This window comes from Halichoeres trimaculatus, unplaced genomic scaffold (assembly GCF_033239565.1).
Source record: "Halichoeres trimaculatus isolate MK-OKI-2021-1 unplaced genomic scaffold, fHalTri1.1 fHalTri1_scaffold_13, whole genome shotgun sequence".
Lineage (NCBI taxonomy): Eukaryota > Metazoa > Chordata > Actinopteri > Labriformes > Labridae > Halichoeres > Halichoeres trimaculatus.
Window position 1 is genome coordinate 7,170,615 of NW_027437191.1, and position 15,911 is coordinate 7,186,525.

Consider the following 15,911-nt stretch of genomic DNA (forward strand, 5'->3'; position numbering starts at 1 on the left):
TTCACTTGTCTGGGTCCTGCAGCCAATCATTGACGGCCACAACAGTCTGTATGAGGAGATGAAGCTGCTGCTGGCTCAGGCTGACAATGAGCTCAGGGAGGAGAGAAGCAGGAGGTCCACTCTGCTGCAGCCACTGGAGGGCGCTCCTCTGAAGACAGAGCTCTCTCTGCTGGAGGACAACCAGCAACTCGTCATCAGGCTCCAGAAGACTGAGGAGAAAGTCAAAGTAAGTATGCTTTAACTGATTTATTTCAATTTATTTCAATAGAATTTTTTTGGTCATTTCAGCTTTGTATTTTCCTCCATGAAACAATTAAATCAGAAGCTCCATCATTAACATAAATAAATCCATCATGGCCCTAAGACATTCTTTATTAATTTTCTGTACAGGTCATAATATCAACTTCTGTAAAATGCACATTAATGCATTTTACAAAATACACTGATGTATCATAAAGCCCAAATCAGGAACGTTCTGCCAGGTGAAGCAACATCTAAAAATATTGACGATTAAACCCTCCCACAGTGCAAAGAGACGTTCAGAGTACGTCCTTTTAATGTATTTTTGGACGTCTAACTTGGTCTCCTGATGGTGCAGACTGTTACTTCAGACGACCTCTTTTTATGACTGAACGTCCATTTATGGCTTCCACAGTCTCTCCATGGAAGAGCTACCTCAAAAAAAAAAAGAAATCACAATCCAAACCGGGGCTTGAACCAGTGCCCCTTCAGTTTCAAACACAAGTCCCTATGGACTGAGATTATCACTTCTGCTGCCACTGCAGCTGTTTTAGACATTGTTACAGTTTTTATCCAACTTCTAGTGTCTGTGTATATCTGTAGTCCAGTTTCAAAAAGTGGCGGACTGTTCCTGTTCATTTTCTTATAGCTGAGTGATTCTAGAATTAGAGGTACATTTCATGTCTGTTGGATATACTCATCAATTTACAACGTATTAATTTCAAGCAATGACCATTTTTACAGTGGGTCATACGGGTGATATTTCACTTTTAATTAAAACAGAAAATTAACAGGTTCCATCATTTATTAAGCTAAAAATGCAAATCGTGTTTTGGATTTTGCAGTGTTTGTGCTGTCCGATTTCTCAAACGTCATGTTTGTAGGGATGGGCACCTTTCACATTTGAAACAATACAGTACTGATGCCTGGTACCTGGCAATCAGTAACGGTATTCAACAGTACCAAGTTTTTGGTACTTCTTTGTGTTTATGTGGTAAAAAATATCTATTTGTTTAGTAATGAAAAATAAAAAAAAATCATTTTAACATATTTATTCTTCACTATATAACCTTGCAATGCTGTGTTCATGTCCAGCATGGACAATCACCTACTCTTCCACTTCCTCACAGTCACAAGGATGCATTTAGGTACAACATGGTTAGGGATGGGTACCGAATTTGGTAATTTTATAGGTACCGACCAAATTCTGTCAAAAGTACCGGGTACCGATTCATGTAAATTCAAAAGGTACCATGTTTAGGTACCTAAATGTATCCTTGTGACTGTGAGGAAGTGGAAGAGTAGGTGATTTTTCATATTAGACACAAACACAGCATTACAAGGTTATATGTTAAAGAATACATACGTCAAATTGAAAAGAATTTGAATTTCATTAGTAAAAAAGCTGATATTTTTTACCACATAAACACACAAAAGTACCAAAAATTGTTACCGCTGAGTACCAATACCGATTGCTAGGTACCAGGTACTGGTACCGTATCGTTTGAAACGTGAAAGGTACCCATCCCTAAACATGGTACCTTTTGATTTTACCTTGATCTGTACCTGGTACTTTTGACAGAATTTGGTCGGTACCTATAAAAGTACCCAATTCAGCACCCATCCCTACAAGTTTGCTCTTCAAAATTAACACTGGATTATATGTTAAAATATTATTTCCAGCATTATTTGTTTAAAATAATCATTAAAATATGAAAAATGAAATGTGTTTTTAAAACTATCCTAATAAGCTATATGGATAAAATAATTCATTTTTTGTGTGTCCGAGAAATCAGGGTCGACTGTGTTACCCATTGAATAAAGGCCTATAAATTAGCAATGGTTTGCTGCAAAGTCACATGACTTAAATTAATTAAGGTCCCAACCTTTTTGGTGGGAACCATGAAGAAAGTGTTACATATTTTAACTCCTCCTCATCAATATTTCATCAGAATGATTGTCTGTACATGGGCGCTTTAATTGTTCGTCAACTGTGTTACCGACATTTTCTGCTGTTCTTACTATAAATGTTAAGAAAAAAAAAAACTGTGAAGAAAATGTGCGGAAATATGAGGTGATGAAGGTCAAGTGGTGATATGTTCAAGGTCTGCAGTTAGCACAAGAACCAAGACATGAAGAAAATGTCAACTGTGTTACTGTGTGTTTTCAACCCTGTTACATGTGATTTTTGTGCCATAATTCTTTTAAATTTTGTCCAAACTGTGATATAAATGATGAGGAACATTTCTAGGGAGTGTAGTCTGACATTGAAATGTTGAATAACTCTAAATTCAGTATAATATGGATTAGAGCTTGACCGATGTGGGATATTTGGGGCCGGGCCGATACCGATACTGGGGGCAAAAAACTCCTGATATCCTATATATCGACCAATATCCAATATATCGGCTGACATATATCTTAAATTCATTGATATACACAGGATATATACTGTATTTGAACACAAACTATTGTAATACCCATATAGTTCAAGACAGAGACAGAACACTATAAAATTAAAACAAGGAACTTTAATTATAAAACTGTCAACATAAGAACTGTAGTGTAAACAAATGATAAATAAGAACAAGCTGTAAACACAGTAAGTAGGAAAAAAAAGTCGAACTGTAAACCGAAAAATGCCGTATTATAGTTTTACATTAGATAATGATGGACGTTTGAATTAACAGCAGCATTTATCCTTGTTAATCTCACAAAAAAGCAACTTTCACAACCTTAAAACGTTATTCTACAGTCTTACATTAGATAATGGTGGACGGAGGGGCCAGGCACTCGGGCAGTGTGCAGCCCAACACACAGACACACAGGAACAGGAGTGACAGAATCTCCACGGAGCCAAATTTTTTATGATGGCTACATTTTGGCCGATGTGGATTAATCAGTGACAGGCTTAATCGCTTATATGGATTTATGTTGGAAAAATAGTCACAACTTTTGTCCATAAGACGGTTGCCAAAATTATGCCCCCCAATTTTTTTTGTTACTTACATGTTTCAGAATTCATTAGAGCTTGCCAGCCAATGAATTAAAAATTAAGTATATTCCAGGTGTATCATTTGCAATCAAATAGAATATGAAACAAAAAAGCAAAACCGGAAACATTCCCCTAATTATAGAATCACTCAGCTTCATTTGATTTTCTCTGCAGCAGATAACTGTAAATACATACCAAGGTGTTATACATTTCCACTTCAAGGCTGCTGCTGAGCCAAATGAAGCGACAGGAAAATTAACCACTGCAGAATGAACTAGAAAAGCAATTTCTGAAGAAATTGCGCTGTGAATGCAGAATGCTGAAGCAGCTTGCGCTGAACTGCTAATGCAGAATGCTGAACATGAATGACTGAAGATATGTCTGAAAATGGCTGAATGAAGTCTTAAATAACTCGCGCTGAAATGCTAAAGCAGAAGCTGAACATGAATGACTGAAGATGTGTCTGAAAATGGTTGAATGAAGTCATGCAAGGCTTGCACTGAAATGCTAATGCAGAACGCTGAACATGAATGACTGAAGATTTGTCTTAAAATGGTTGAATGAAGTCTTGAAAAGCTTGTGCTCAACTGCTGATGAAGAATGCTGATCATGAATGACTGAGGATATGTCTGAAAATTGTTTTAAAAACTCCTGTAAAAGCTTGCGCTCAACTGCTAATGCAGAATGCTGAACATGAATGAATGAGGATATGTCTGAAAATTGTTTTAAGAACTCCTGGAAAGCTTGCACTGAAATGCTAATGCAGAATGCTGAATTAGCCTGCCATGAACTCTTGGATGAAAGGAAATAAATGGTCGAATAAATGGAATGGATGAAGAAATTTAAAGTTTAAATGGTTGCGTCTATTCAAAAATTAAAGGAATGTATCAAATTTCAAAGAACATTGATGGAAATAATAACCTGACTGAGGGGAAAAGTAAGTCGGCTATCTTAAACCCTGTTAAAATGTAATCCTGTGTGTCCTGTGTGTGAGTTTTTTAACCATGTAAGCCTGTAGGCTGAGGCCCATCTGAAGCCAGATGTTGCCATGGTGATCATTGTTTACCAACTGCCATTGGAGAGCTGGTGGAGTCTGTTTATTCCCAACACATTCCCTTTGAAATCAGGGTGTAAAGGTGCTTGCAATTCTGACAAAAAAAATGATGATGAAGCATGAATCAGTGTAATCTAAAATAGGATTTAAAAGTTTGACTGGCTGAATCAATTCAGGAATTAAAGGAAGGAATTTAAATTTAAAGAAAAAAATCTGGGAAAATAAGGAGCTGACTCAGGGAAATGGAAGTCAAATGCTGTTAAAGTGTGATACTTTCTGCCCTGTGTGTGTGTGTGTGTGTGTGTGTGTGTGTGTGTGTGTGTGTGTGTGTGTGTGTGTGTGTGTGTGTGTGTGTGTGTGTGTGTGTGTGTGTGTGTGTGTGTTCAATCATGTCAACCTGTCTGCTGAGGCTTATCTGAAGCCAGATTTTGCATTGGTGATCACTGATAAATTAACAGACACATGCTTGTCTTTGTTCCTGGATGTTTTGATGAGTTACTATAAACAGCTGCATGAGATCAAAGGTTACCACGGTGACCAGCTCGTTAAAGGCAGCAGGTGCAGGTGCACAACTTTGCCCTTGTAACTGTAATCTTCTGAAGATTTTGTGGCAAAGCAAGAGTCCGAATCTCCTGTCACCTTGCCAAAACCGTGAGGGCTAGAATAAAAATGAACACACCGTAGGAATCCTGAGACCCAGAGGAAGCTGTCGATCTTAATTTCATGCATGAAGGTCAAGAAACGAACCCACGAGAGCGATAGATAGATGAGGGAAATTTTACTGATCTCTGAGAAAACCCCTCAGGAATTAACATGGAGGTATATGGGGATTTTTTTGAACTTCTCATGACAGTTGGCCATTTTGTGAAAAAGTGCTCCATCCTTTTGCTTTAAAAACCACTTTTTCAGAAGCAGGACAAGCCCTCCTCCATTTTGATATATAAAATGCCTATGTGGAGTGAAAATTGTGACCAAAAGAGCAGTTTACCCAGAAATTTTTCAGGTTTGGTTTCACCCTCTCCCTGCTCTAAGCCGAAACATTCCATCCAATACACACCAATGTTAAACGGCTCGAAGAGCTGAAATGCATCATGACCTTTGAAGGGTCATTGTGAAGAAACTATGAATGCTAGGAAACATTTGAAACCAACTGAATGAAGCCAAAAGGTAGCTTAATATTTTAAAGTTTGAATGGAGTTTGTAGCTGAATGTATGACTAAATGAGGAGAGTTTGAAGCAGGCTGAAAAAATGTCCTGAAAGGAGAAAATTTTGAAAATTCCTCATTCATCTCTATGAGACCAAAAAACGCACAAATTCTGAAATATCTCGAAAAGTATTTGTGAAAACTTTCTGAAGAGTCATAGCCCCCTTGTCCCAACTGAAACACACGTTTTGAAGTTTGAACGGTGAAAATCGGTTGAAGTTTGCCTGAGTTTTAGCGGTCCAAAAAAGCGGGCGGAAGAATGAAGAAGAAGAAGAAGAAGAAGAAGAACTAGACAATTTCCACGGAAATCGTGAGAGGGGCTCGGGCGGCGGCCGGGCTTTTTGCAGTCATCAAACATCAGAAACACCGATGTGACCAGACCTTGTTTTGTACTGACTTCTGATTGAACAGGTGTCAAATTATCCCATGAACAATGAAGCGCGCTTCGCGCGCACACTTTCATATCTTGAAAATGTTCAGAAACACAGATGTCACCAGGACTGACATAGCGAAACACTCCTTAACATTTCTTATTTCTGAATCAACAGGTAATAAATTACCTCATGCACAATGATGCGCGCTTCGCGCGCACACTTTCATATCTTTACTGTTCTAGCCCCAAAACATTATGTCACAAATATACACCTACATATCACAAGACATGTGAGAGTGGCTGGTTGCAGAGCCTTAACCACAGATAAGCTCTTGAGAACTTGTTAAATTACTTGTGTGTGTGTGTGTGTGTGTGTGTGTGTGTGTGTGTGTGTGTGTGTATGTGTGTGTGTGTGTGTGTGTGTGTGTGTGTGTGTGTGTGTGTGAGGGAGAGAGGGAGAACTGTAAAGAGATAAGAGAGAGAGAGGGAGAAATAGGGAGAGAAAGAGAGGGTGAGGGAGAGAGGGAGTATTGAGAGGAAAATGGGTTCATGTTAGTGTGTGTGTGTGTGTGTGTGTGTGTGTGTGTACACACTTTCATATCTTTACTATTCCAGTTCCAAAGCAATACGTTACAAACATAGACTGCAAGCCAAAACACCTCCATCAAAGGCGCAGCCATTGGAAGCAGTTGTGCAGCCAGAGTCTGCGCAGTACAGACTGTGAGGGATTCTGGGAGAATCTGAGTGGGGCTTGGCAACAAAACTAATAATTTTATTTTTCTTTTGCGAGTCTAATCACTTCTTGACTCTACGCCCTTACATATTTTACAATCCCAGAAAAAAAATACACAAGAACGGCAGCCGTCAATTATCATTAGATGTGACATAGTACCTTGTTTTTAACCTCTCATAACTAATGGAAATGTAACTGTTCAGAAGAGAAAAAAAAGACTTGAATACAAGGCAGCCAAATGATATCTTCAAAATCATGCACCTGTGTGTGCGTGAGGGAGAGGGAGGGAGAGGGAGGGAGACAGTAAGAGAGAAAGAGACAGAGAAAATTGAGAGAGAAGAGATGGGGGTTTATGTGTGTGTGTGTGTGTGTGTGTGTGTGTGTGTGTGTGTGTGTGTGTGTGTGTGTGTGTGTGTGTGTGCACGTGGGTATGAATGGGTTGGCTGTGTGTGTGTGTTTGTGTGTGTGAGTGTGTGTGTGTGTGTGCGCGCTCATGCGCACGTGTGTGTGTGTATGGATTGGCTGTATGTGTGTATATGTGTGTGTAAATGAAGTTTGGGTTGGCTGTTTAGGCACAATAAACAAATACATGTGTTTTTCTGTCCCTCAAAGACCTTGTCAGTTAGTAGACACAGCTGTGTGGTTACCATGGTGATCATAATGATGATGTCACAGTGAGTGTGATCTGTCAGTTACACTTTGGAACTCCTTTGTATTCACTGATCTTAACCTGGATTTTCGGGCTAGACATAGGTCCGAACAACCTTCATTAATGCTGAAACCGTAAGGGCTAGAAGAAAAACAAAAACATTGTGAGAATCTGGAGACTCTGATGAACAAGATGATGTGCCTCCCACGATTGTAGTATTAAAATTGACCACACCAGGGCAATTTATAAAAGTGGTTAGGAATGAAGTTGATGAGAAATATAGGTCAGATTTTAACATTACTTCAGATTACAGGGATATGAGCGTTACCCTCACACAGAGGCGTTTTTTGGCAAAACAGTACATTTTTGGGGTAAAATACTCCCTTTGTAAGAAGTAGGAGATGTCAGGGAACTTCAAAATGTAGTTTTTATTTATCTGCTGTGAAGATTTTGGAAGTTATGACAATTCATTGGAGAATGCTGCAACCTGTCATCAACCGCCGCTCTCACTCTACTTTCAGACATTCCGCACTTGAGGAGCTAAGGTTTCAGGGCAAAAACCAAAAAGTTTATGTTGCTTCAACAGTAAAATCTCAAAAACTGTAATAGATATCAGAAAAAGAAGGTCATAGTCGTAGAGCTGAAAGATCAGTGAACATTTTAAAGCGAAAATGATGCCTGTAAGTGGAAGTATGCCAAAGCCTTAGCATCTCAAAGTTGGTGCAAATTTTGGGCAGCGAGAGGGAGAGATTCCTAGGTTCCCCATTCATTCTCTATGAGGGATTTTTCACCGTTTTTGGCCAATAAGTCGGCCAAAATTTGGCGAATCGGTGAAAAAAATAATAGCACACCATTCCCGGCCGAGCCACACATTGTGATATATAATTTGTGTGGGTTTTCTCAAAGCCCTTGGAGGAGTAGCGAGCCAAAGTTTTGTCCGGAAGATGAAGAAGTTGAAAAAAGAGGCGAACGGAAGAGCATTAGGGGCTCGTGGCTTCGCCACGAGCCCCTCTCCTGCATAGCTTGCTATGCAGGAGAGGGGCTCGTTCGAAGCCCGAGCCCCTAATAAATTTTTTTGTCACAGAAGAACATATACTGTGAATGCATTGCTGCATTCACAGCAATAACACATCATCATCTTAGAATGGAAACATACCTAATGTTTAAAATTAGATGTCCAAAAACAGATTGAAAGGACGTCCTTTGAACGCCCCTTTGTGCAGTGGGTTCACTCACTCCTGCTCAGACGTCCGTTCGACGTCCAAAAAGCCGGCGTTCAAATGTTGAACTGCGTATCAACATCCAAGTGGGGTCATGGTTAGACGTCCAAACCTAATTCAAACATAAGGTAGACGTCCAGAGTAGGTCTTGGACCAATAGACATGATATAGACTTGATCTGCACAAAATGAAACAGTGCTCTGAATTTTATGTTCTTACAATCCAATCATTAAAACCTCAGGTGTGGACTTTCCCTGGTGGTGGATTCACACCCAAAACGTTGGTTTGCTTCCAGCCCCGAGGCCCTTTTCCTGTTTGTCATTTTCACACACACTCTCTCCTGGTCCCTGCACCTTCCCATGTCCTGTTCTCCTAAGTACAGATGTGAAGGCTTCAAAATTTAACTTTAAAAAAATTACAAACATCTCTCCTATAATTTGTGACTTAAACTCTGTTTGCCTCTGACAAAAAAATATTTCCTTTGTATAAAAAGACTTGGTTTCATATACATGTGTTTGTTTCCAGGCTCTGTGTGCACAGAAAGAGCAGCTTGAAGAGGCCCAAGCCAAAGCCAACAGCCGAGTGTCCAACCACAAACAGGCCACACAGCTGCTGCAGACCAAGCTGCTGGACAGCCGAGCACAGGTGGAGGAGAAGGAAAACACGATCCAGACTCTGAGGAGCAAACTGAGGGAGTCTGAGGTTTGTCTGAAGCTGCTGCTGATTTTGATTTGAGCAGATCGAAATGTTTGACTTTCACTCTGAGATAACGTTTTGTTTCTGTGGTTTAGAAAAATGCATCCCCCAGCGCCGCTGAGCTGGAGAAACTCCACTCAGAACTGTTCAAGAAGGAGCTGGAGCTGAGTTCAGCGTCTGATAACCACCAGAAAGAGTAAGAGCACCAAACGTTAGAGTCTTCCTCTGTCTTATTTACTGGTTCAGGATTTCTTGTTATCTTGTTTAAGTAATCTTTTTAGTTTATGTTTTCAGCCTCTGACAAATGTAAAAATCTGACTCTTATCTTCCTCAGGATCCAGAAGCTGAGTGCAGTGCTGAAAGAAAAAGAAGAGTCTCTGAGGAAACTGAAGGAGACTTTGAGGAAATCACAGCAGCAGGGCGACGACTCCTGTAAGTCAGCAACGTGTGTGTGTGTGTGTGTGTGTGTGTGTGTGTGTGTGCGTGTGTGTGTGTGTGTGTGTGTGTGTGTGTGTGTGTGTGTGTGTGTGTGTGTGTGTGTGTGTGTGTGTGTGTGTGTGTGTGTGTGCTATAAAAGATCACAGAGACTTAAAGAAAGAGGCGTTTGGCTTTGTTTATTCAAAGTGGGAGCTTGAATACTGTAAGCAGCGTGACATCTCTGTCCAATGAAGAGAACATATCTCCAAACTTTTCTACAAGCTGAAATAACTTTTTCTCATAATTAATTTTCAAAATAAAACTCAAATACTGTGATTTGACAAAAACAAGGCTTGAAATGGAACCATCATATTTAGAGTCATTGTGAAACATTTTATATTTCAGATGGTCTTGTTGACATGTTTTTATCACAAATTATTACAATTATTACAAACCTTAGGTTTGCTGGTTAATGTCCCATTACTTTGGTAAACAACTATACTGCAATACTGTGTAGTAACTATGTCACCTGCCGTTGAGAAAACCCTCTCGCTGGGGACCTAAGCTTGGTTTATGCTTGACACCTCAGCTTTGTGCCTTCATTTTTGCAGCCCCACCCCTTCACATGGTCCTTTTCACGTTGCTCACCTCCAAAAATGTCTAACGTTTGCACGTAGACGCACGGACAAACTGGAGCTCCTTATGTAATCGCCAGTACTTTTTGTACTGTACACAGAGATCACCATGATAACTGTGTGATTATCAATTCCATGGTGTTAAATCACAACCAAACTCAAGAGAGAAGAAAAAATGGCAAAAAAAAAAGTTGTAAACGGTGTTAACTTCTTCTCCTGTAGTTAAGTACTGTGGTAGACATGCATTTGAGAAACACCGCCCCCTGCATCCTGGGAACAGACCACATATGTGCTTTCCCATACTGATTCCATGTGTCTTATTTCTTCGCGTCACGTTCATGTGGTGAGCATTTGACAGCCTTGGGGTGGCAGTAGGGCTGGACAATTATGGCAAAAATAATAATCTTGATTATTTTGATAGATATTGAAATCCCAATTAATAAACACGATTATTCATAATTTCAAAACTTGAGTATTTGTTGAACTACAACTTGAAAGAATAATCAAAAATAAATTATTTTCTGGAATCCTGGGTTGCTTACTGTACTGGTGGGGCACATAGCCTTTGCTAGCATGTCACAGCCTCCGTCATCTCTTGATGTCTCCAGGAGCTGGTGGGATATAGAGCAGCACTGTAAAGAGTGTCCTTAATGGAGGACTGTGTTGTCGTTGTGGTGCTGGCTGAGGCTGACAAGCTAGCATTTTTTTTGGCTCTTTTGGTCCTTTAAAACTTGGTCATAGTCCACTTTGTGGCTGAACTTTAAGTGGTTAAAAAAATTGGTCATGTTGTCTTGGAGAGTGGACATGACAGCATGACAAATTTAGCAAGTGATGTCCTTCTGGCGGATGTCCGATGACTTGAAGCCAAAATGCTTTCAGTTGATGACGTTAACTTAAGTCTCCCTTTCTGCCATGTTTGTAAACCGCTTTCTTCACGTGTTGCTGATGCACACAACACAGGTGCATTCATGGTGCTTTGGCACCGCAAGAAATTACATACACGCCACGCCGTGCTGCACATTAATCGTTTTTCTTTGATTGTAATGTTTTTATGATCGTGAGTTACCAAAATCGAAATCAAGATTAAAATTCAATTAATCATCCAGCCCTAGGTGGCAGTTACTTTTAATCTATAGTTAAAGCCTGGGTCCTCTGCTACTGCACATGAACGCCTATCTGTTAAACAGCCTCAGTAATGTCTTTGGCCCTGTCTGCTCTCAGATCCAGAGGCTCCAAAACAGTGGAGATAAGTTTTCTCTGTTTTCTTATGCCTTGCTCTGGTGATTAGCACATTGCCACTGCCATCCAGTATGCATTAGCATGTTCAACGTGTTTCCATTGACTCACCACATGACTATCAAACAATGTGGACACACTGTCCTCGTCCAGTCAATCACTTGCGTGCCATTACTGTTGTGTACCAAAATGTTCTTGTAGCGCCTGTTATCTGAACTCACCATGCCATCTTTTCTTCTTTGTGTGTTTTGCCATGTAATGGTGAACAGTTTTAGACTCATTACCACCACCTGGTTTGGAGTGCAGATACCGACTTACGGACTGCTTCCTCTCACAGCTCAGGCTTGTCTGACTGCATGTACTGTACCATAATGATTCAAGATGAATACATTTACTTACTGTTACGCCCCTAAAATTCACTTCCTACTAGATAGAGACAGCAGGATGAGATATGTGTTATTTAGAGTAATAATGTAAAAAAATGTCTCTCCATTGTTCACTGAAATGACGACTATGAGGCCATAGGGTCTCAAGGACTCTGTGTTAGTCACTGTGTAATATTTACGGTATGTCACACGACTAGGGATGGGTACCTTTCACATTTGAAACGATACGGTACCGATGCCCGATACCTGGCAATCGGTACTGGTACTCAACGGTACCACTTTTCGGTACTTTTTTGTGTTTATGTGGTAAAAAAAAAATAATTTGTTTCATAATAAATTTTTCAATTTAACATATTCATTCTTCAATATATAACCTTGCGATGCTGTGATCATGTCTAGCATGGAAAATCTCCTACTCTTCCATTCCCTCACAGTCACAAAGATGCATTTAGGTACCTAAACATGGTGCCTTTTGATTTTACGTGAATCGGTACCCGGTACTTTTGACAGAATTTGGTCGGTACCTATAAAAGTACCTAATTCGGTACCCGACAGGTAAATCAGAGTCTGACACTGAAGGTTTTGTCTCAGTTGCTGCTTGTAAGCTCAGATTTTCACTGCAACATAAAAGATTTAAGTAAAGCTGTCAGTGGAGAGCTGAAGAGAAAGAGAAGCACCATCTTTATGTACACAATGATCACTGCGGTGCGGTCACATGAAGAATGAAGCTCACACAAACCTCTTGTAAACATTTTACTGATTTGAAGAATTGAAAAAGTATGAAAGGAAAGACACTGTAAACTAAGGGGATTTTAAATTTATCATTGACATCAGACAATGACAAGCACCAAGGGAAAGGAAGTTTCTTAGCAGAGTGAAAAAATGCATGAAGGATAACTCGTGTGTTGCTGTGTTTAAACTCTGTCAACTAAACAGATCTTTATCCTATTTATGAAGGTTTTTTGAAAAACATAATCCAGTTAAAGAAGACAAAATAATTAATGTATCTTGTTGAATTCAGTCCTGCAGGGTGAGGACCTTCGGGCGAGGCTAACAAACACTAAAGGTTTACTGATCCAGAGCAGCGTCCAGCAGGAAAAGACCAAGCTGGAGGAGGAGGTCAAACAGCTGCAGATGAAAGTGACTGAGCTGGAGAGGTGAGATGAAGCCTTCGATGGTCAACCTGTCTCCATGCTTGGTTTTATTTGTTGTTTCTGACATCTTGTCCCTCTGTCGCCTCAGCCTGGTGTCCAGCCAAGAGGCAGAGATCAGCAAGTGGAAGAGCAGAGCCGTCAAGCTAAAGGCCAAGAGCCGAGCTGATGTGGACAAACCTTCACCCCCCTGCACCCCTACCAAACGGGGCCTCCACGACTCCACCGCCTCCACCATCTACAACTCACCCAAGAAGTTTGTGACCACCTCCCGGAATCTGCTGGACTCTCCCAGAAAACACCTGGACTCCCCGAAGGTCCATCTGCTGGACTCTCCTAAGAGCAGGTTCTTTGATGTTGGGGGAAGTTCAGATTTCCTGTCTCGATCCCGTCCCAGACAGTTCTTTGATAACTCCAGCCTGGGAACAGTTCCAGGTGAGTTCTGCTCTAAGTCCCTCTTCTGTACTGTGATTGGTCTGATAGTTGTGATGTCATAAAGACCTGGGCTGTTTGTTTTACCAGAGGTCTCCAATGTCCCCGACTCACAAGATGCAGAAGAGGGTAACTGTTGTCAGATCTCTGTCTCACTGAGGGTGTGCTAACAGGAGCATGGGGTTATGGGACTTCACCAGTCTGTCACTGAATGTTTAACTTGATCAGGACACATGAAAGCTAAACCAGCTGTTGGCTATCTTCAGATTAACTGGTGCTAACTGAGAGGGTTTTTGGTTGAGGAGAGACATGGGGTGTGTAGAACATGAAAATTTGCGCACAAAAATAAAAACTTTAAGTTACAGCTGATAATAACTTTACAATATTTTCATTTATTGCATTCAATTAATGGATGATAATCAGTAGTAATAATCATAATGTTGTCACATCATAAAACAACATTATCAGAAATGTTATATTGAGATGTTATAATGAGATATTGATTTATATCCTATTTTTCACGACATACCCCTGGTTTTTATTTTTTATTTAATGGTTTTGACAGGAATACACACAAACATGGGATCTGAGTGAGAAAATGTGTCCATTACTGACCATGATACTGAAAATGTGTCCATTACTGACCATGATACTGAAAATGTGTCCATACTGTACCATGAGACCAACGCTGCAGGTCATACTGCCTGCATTGTCTCTGCTCTTGGATTTGTTTTCTGAAAAATTCTCCTAAATTTAAAAAGAATAAAAAGAAATCTTTTTGTGTGTAGAAACCAGAGCTACTAATTTTCTGAGGCTCAGATGTTGATAGCTGTTTTAGTCTGATCAGAGTCTGGTGTGTTGCAGGTGCTGGAGCGTCTACAGACAGGGCAGAGGACGCATGGCCAAGGTCTCCAAAGCAGGAAGAGATGTGCAAAACACAATGAATTTCCAACTAAGTGCAATATGTTTACTTGTTTTCAAGCTTTTGTTGTCTTATCTTTTTGTTCCAACCTTTTATCTGTTTGATAATAAAGAACAATAATTTTACTAAACCTGTTATTTATTTCACATGTCAGTCTATGCCTCTCTTTTATCTGATGATTTATCATAATCATAATCATAATCATTCGCAGTCTTTTATCTGCTCCTCTGGGGCCCCTGTAGCATTTTTACATGATCCACAGCTCAAAGTAATCCCTATTTTTTTCTCACTGGTCTTTTAAAAAACCCTTGTTTCAGCCTCTTTCTGAAACGCTTCCTTTTAGCTGCAGGCTCCCCACTCCTCAAACCCACTTCCCTCTGAATGGACGGCCCTTTGGAAGCCTGTCAAAGGCAGAGCCATTGGCTGACCTTGGAGTTTGATGTCCACCCCTCCAAAATGTCATTAATCAATAAGGTGATCCCTAAGTAAGCCCTAAAGGTTTTGAGAAACAATTTAAAAGGAAAGTTTAATAGGTTAAATATGTTGCGTTTTGCATGTTTTTGTTTGTTTACAGAGGCTGGAAAGGCTTGTGTTTTTCCAGGATAAAGACCCTGTTGGAGCCAAGGTTGTAATAGTTAACTAAAACAAAAACTAAAATTTTAAATACATTGCAGTTAACTCAAACTAATAAAAACTAGAATAGAAAACAAAAACGATAAGTAAACTAAAACTGTATCTTGTGTTCACAAAACTAACTCAAACTAACTAAAATGATAGACAAAATTCCCTTAGTTATAGTTTTTGACAATATTAATAACCTTTAGGATTTAAATTAATCTGACACATTTTCCCAACCAATTTTAGACAGTTTTAGGCAGTTGTCAGTGCCGCACAGCACCATCACAGCGACGTACTGGGACAAGCTTGCTGACTGCACTGACTGGCTGTGCGCTGTGCTGCCACGAAACGTAGGGGAGCAATGAATCAGGGCATCTGTAATAGTTTAATTGATACAGAGTCCAATTTTTTTATTTATTGAAGCTCATATTATATTGATATTTTAAAATTTATGTTAATATTTTATGTAATTTATGTCAACATTATTTTATATATTAATGCTTATATTTTTTATACTAAGTTTATATTATTTTCATGTGTTTAAGGAAGCAGCCAACATTTCGGTATCAGCAGTGACTGAGCAGTGAGCACTATGTTGGACTTGAAAATAAACAGTATGACAAAATATTTACTCTGACCTTTTTGAATCCTGCACCTGGTTAATAAGGTATGAAAAAACTAAAACTACGCCTTGTTGCAAAAATCAAAACTAAAAAACTAGAATGCCTGCTCTAAAAATAATTGAAACTAAACTAACTAAAACTAAACTATAATGACAAATCCAAAACTATTATAACCTTGGTTGGAGCATGTGATTTTTGGCAGGGCATTTTTTGAGAGCCAATCTATTAAAAAGTGCTTCTTTTTTGCTTCAAGACAACTTTTCCCAGGATGCAAAGTGACAGGTAATGCATTTATTTTTAATTATGTAGAGCTCTTGTTTGAAATG

General features: G+C 39.6%; 1 protein-coding gene across 1 annotated transcript in view; it reads left to right on the forward strand.

The window, feature by feature from the left end:
• Positions 1–14,426, forward strand: part of cenpe (centromere protein E) — a 50,610-nt gene extending 36,184 nt beyond the window's left edge. Inside the window, exons 49-56 of the mRNA XM_074684803.1 lie at positions 23–226; positions 8,995–9,171; positions 9,261–9,361; positions 9,500–9,597; positions 12,861–12,996; positions 13,082–13,425; positions 13,513–13,551; positions 14,287–14,426. Coding sequence (XP_074540904.1) covers positions 23–226; positions 8,995–9,171; positions 9,261–9,361; positions 9,500–9,597; positions 12,861–12,996; positions 13,082–13,425; positions 13,513–13,551; positions 14,287–14,366 — 1,179 coding nt within the window. The 3' untranslated portion in view covers positions 14,367–14,426. The remainder of the gene's footprint in view (positions 1–22; positions 227–8,994; positions 9,172–9,260; positions 9,362–9,499; positions 9,598–12,860; positions 12,997–13,081; positions 13,426–13,512; positions 13,552–14,286) is intronic.
• The last annotated feature ends 1,485 nt before the right edge of the window (positions 14,427–15,911 follow it).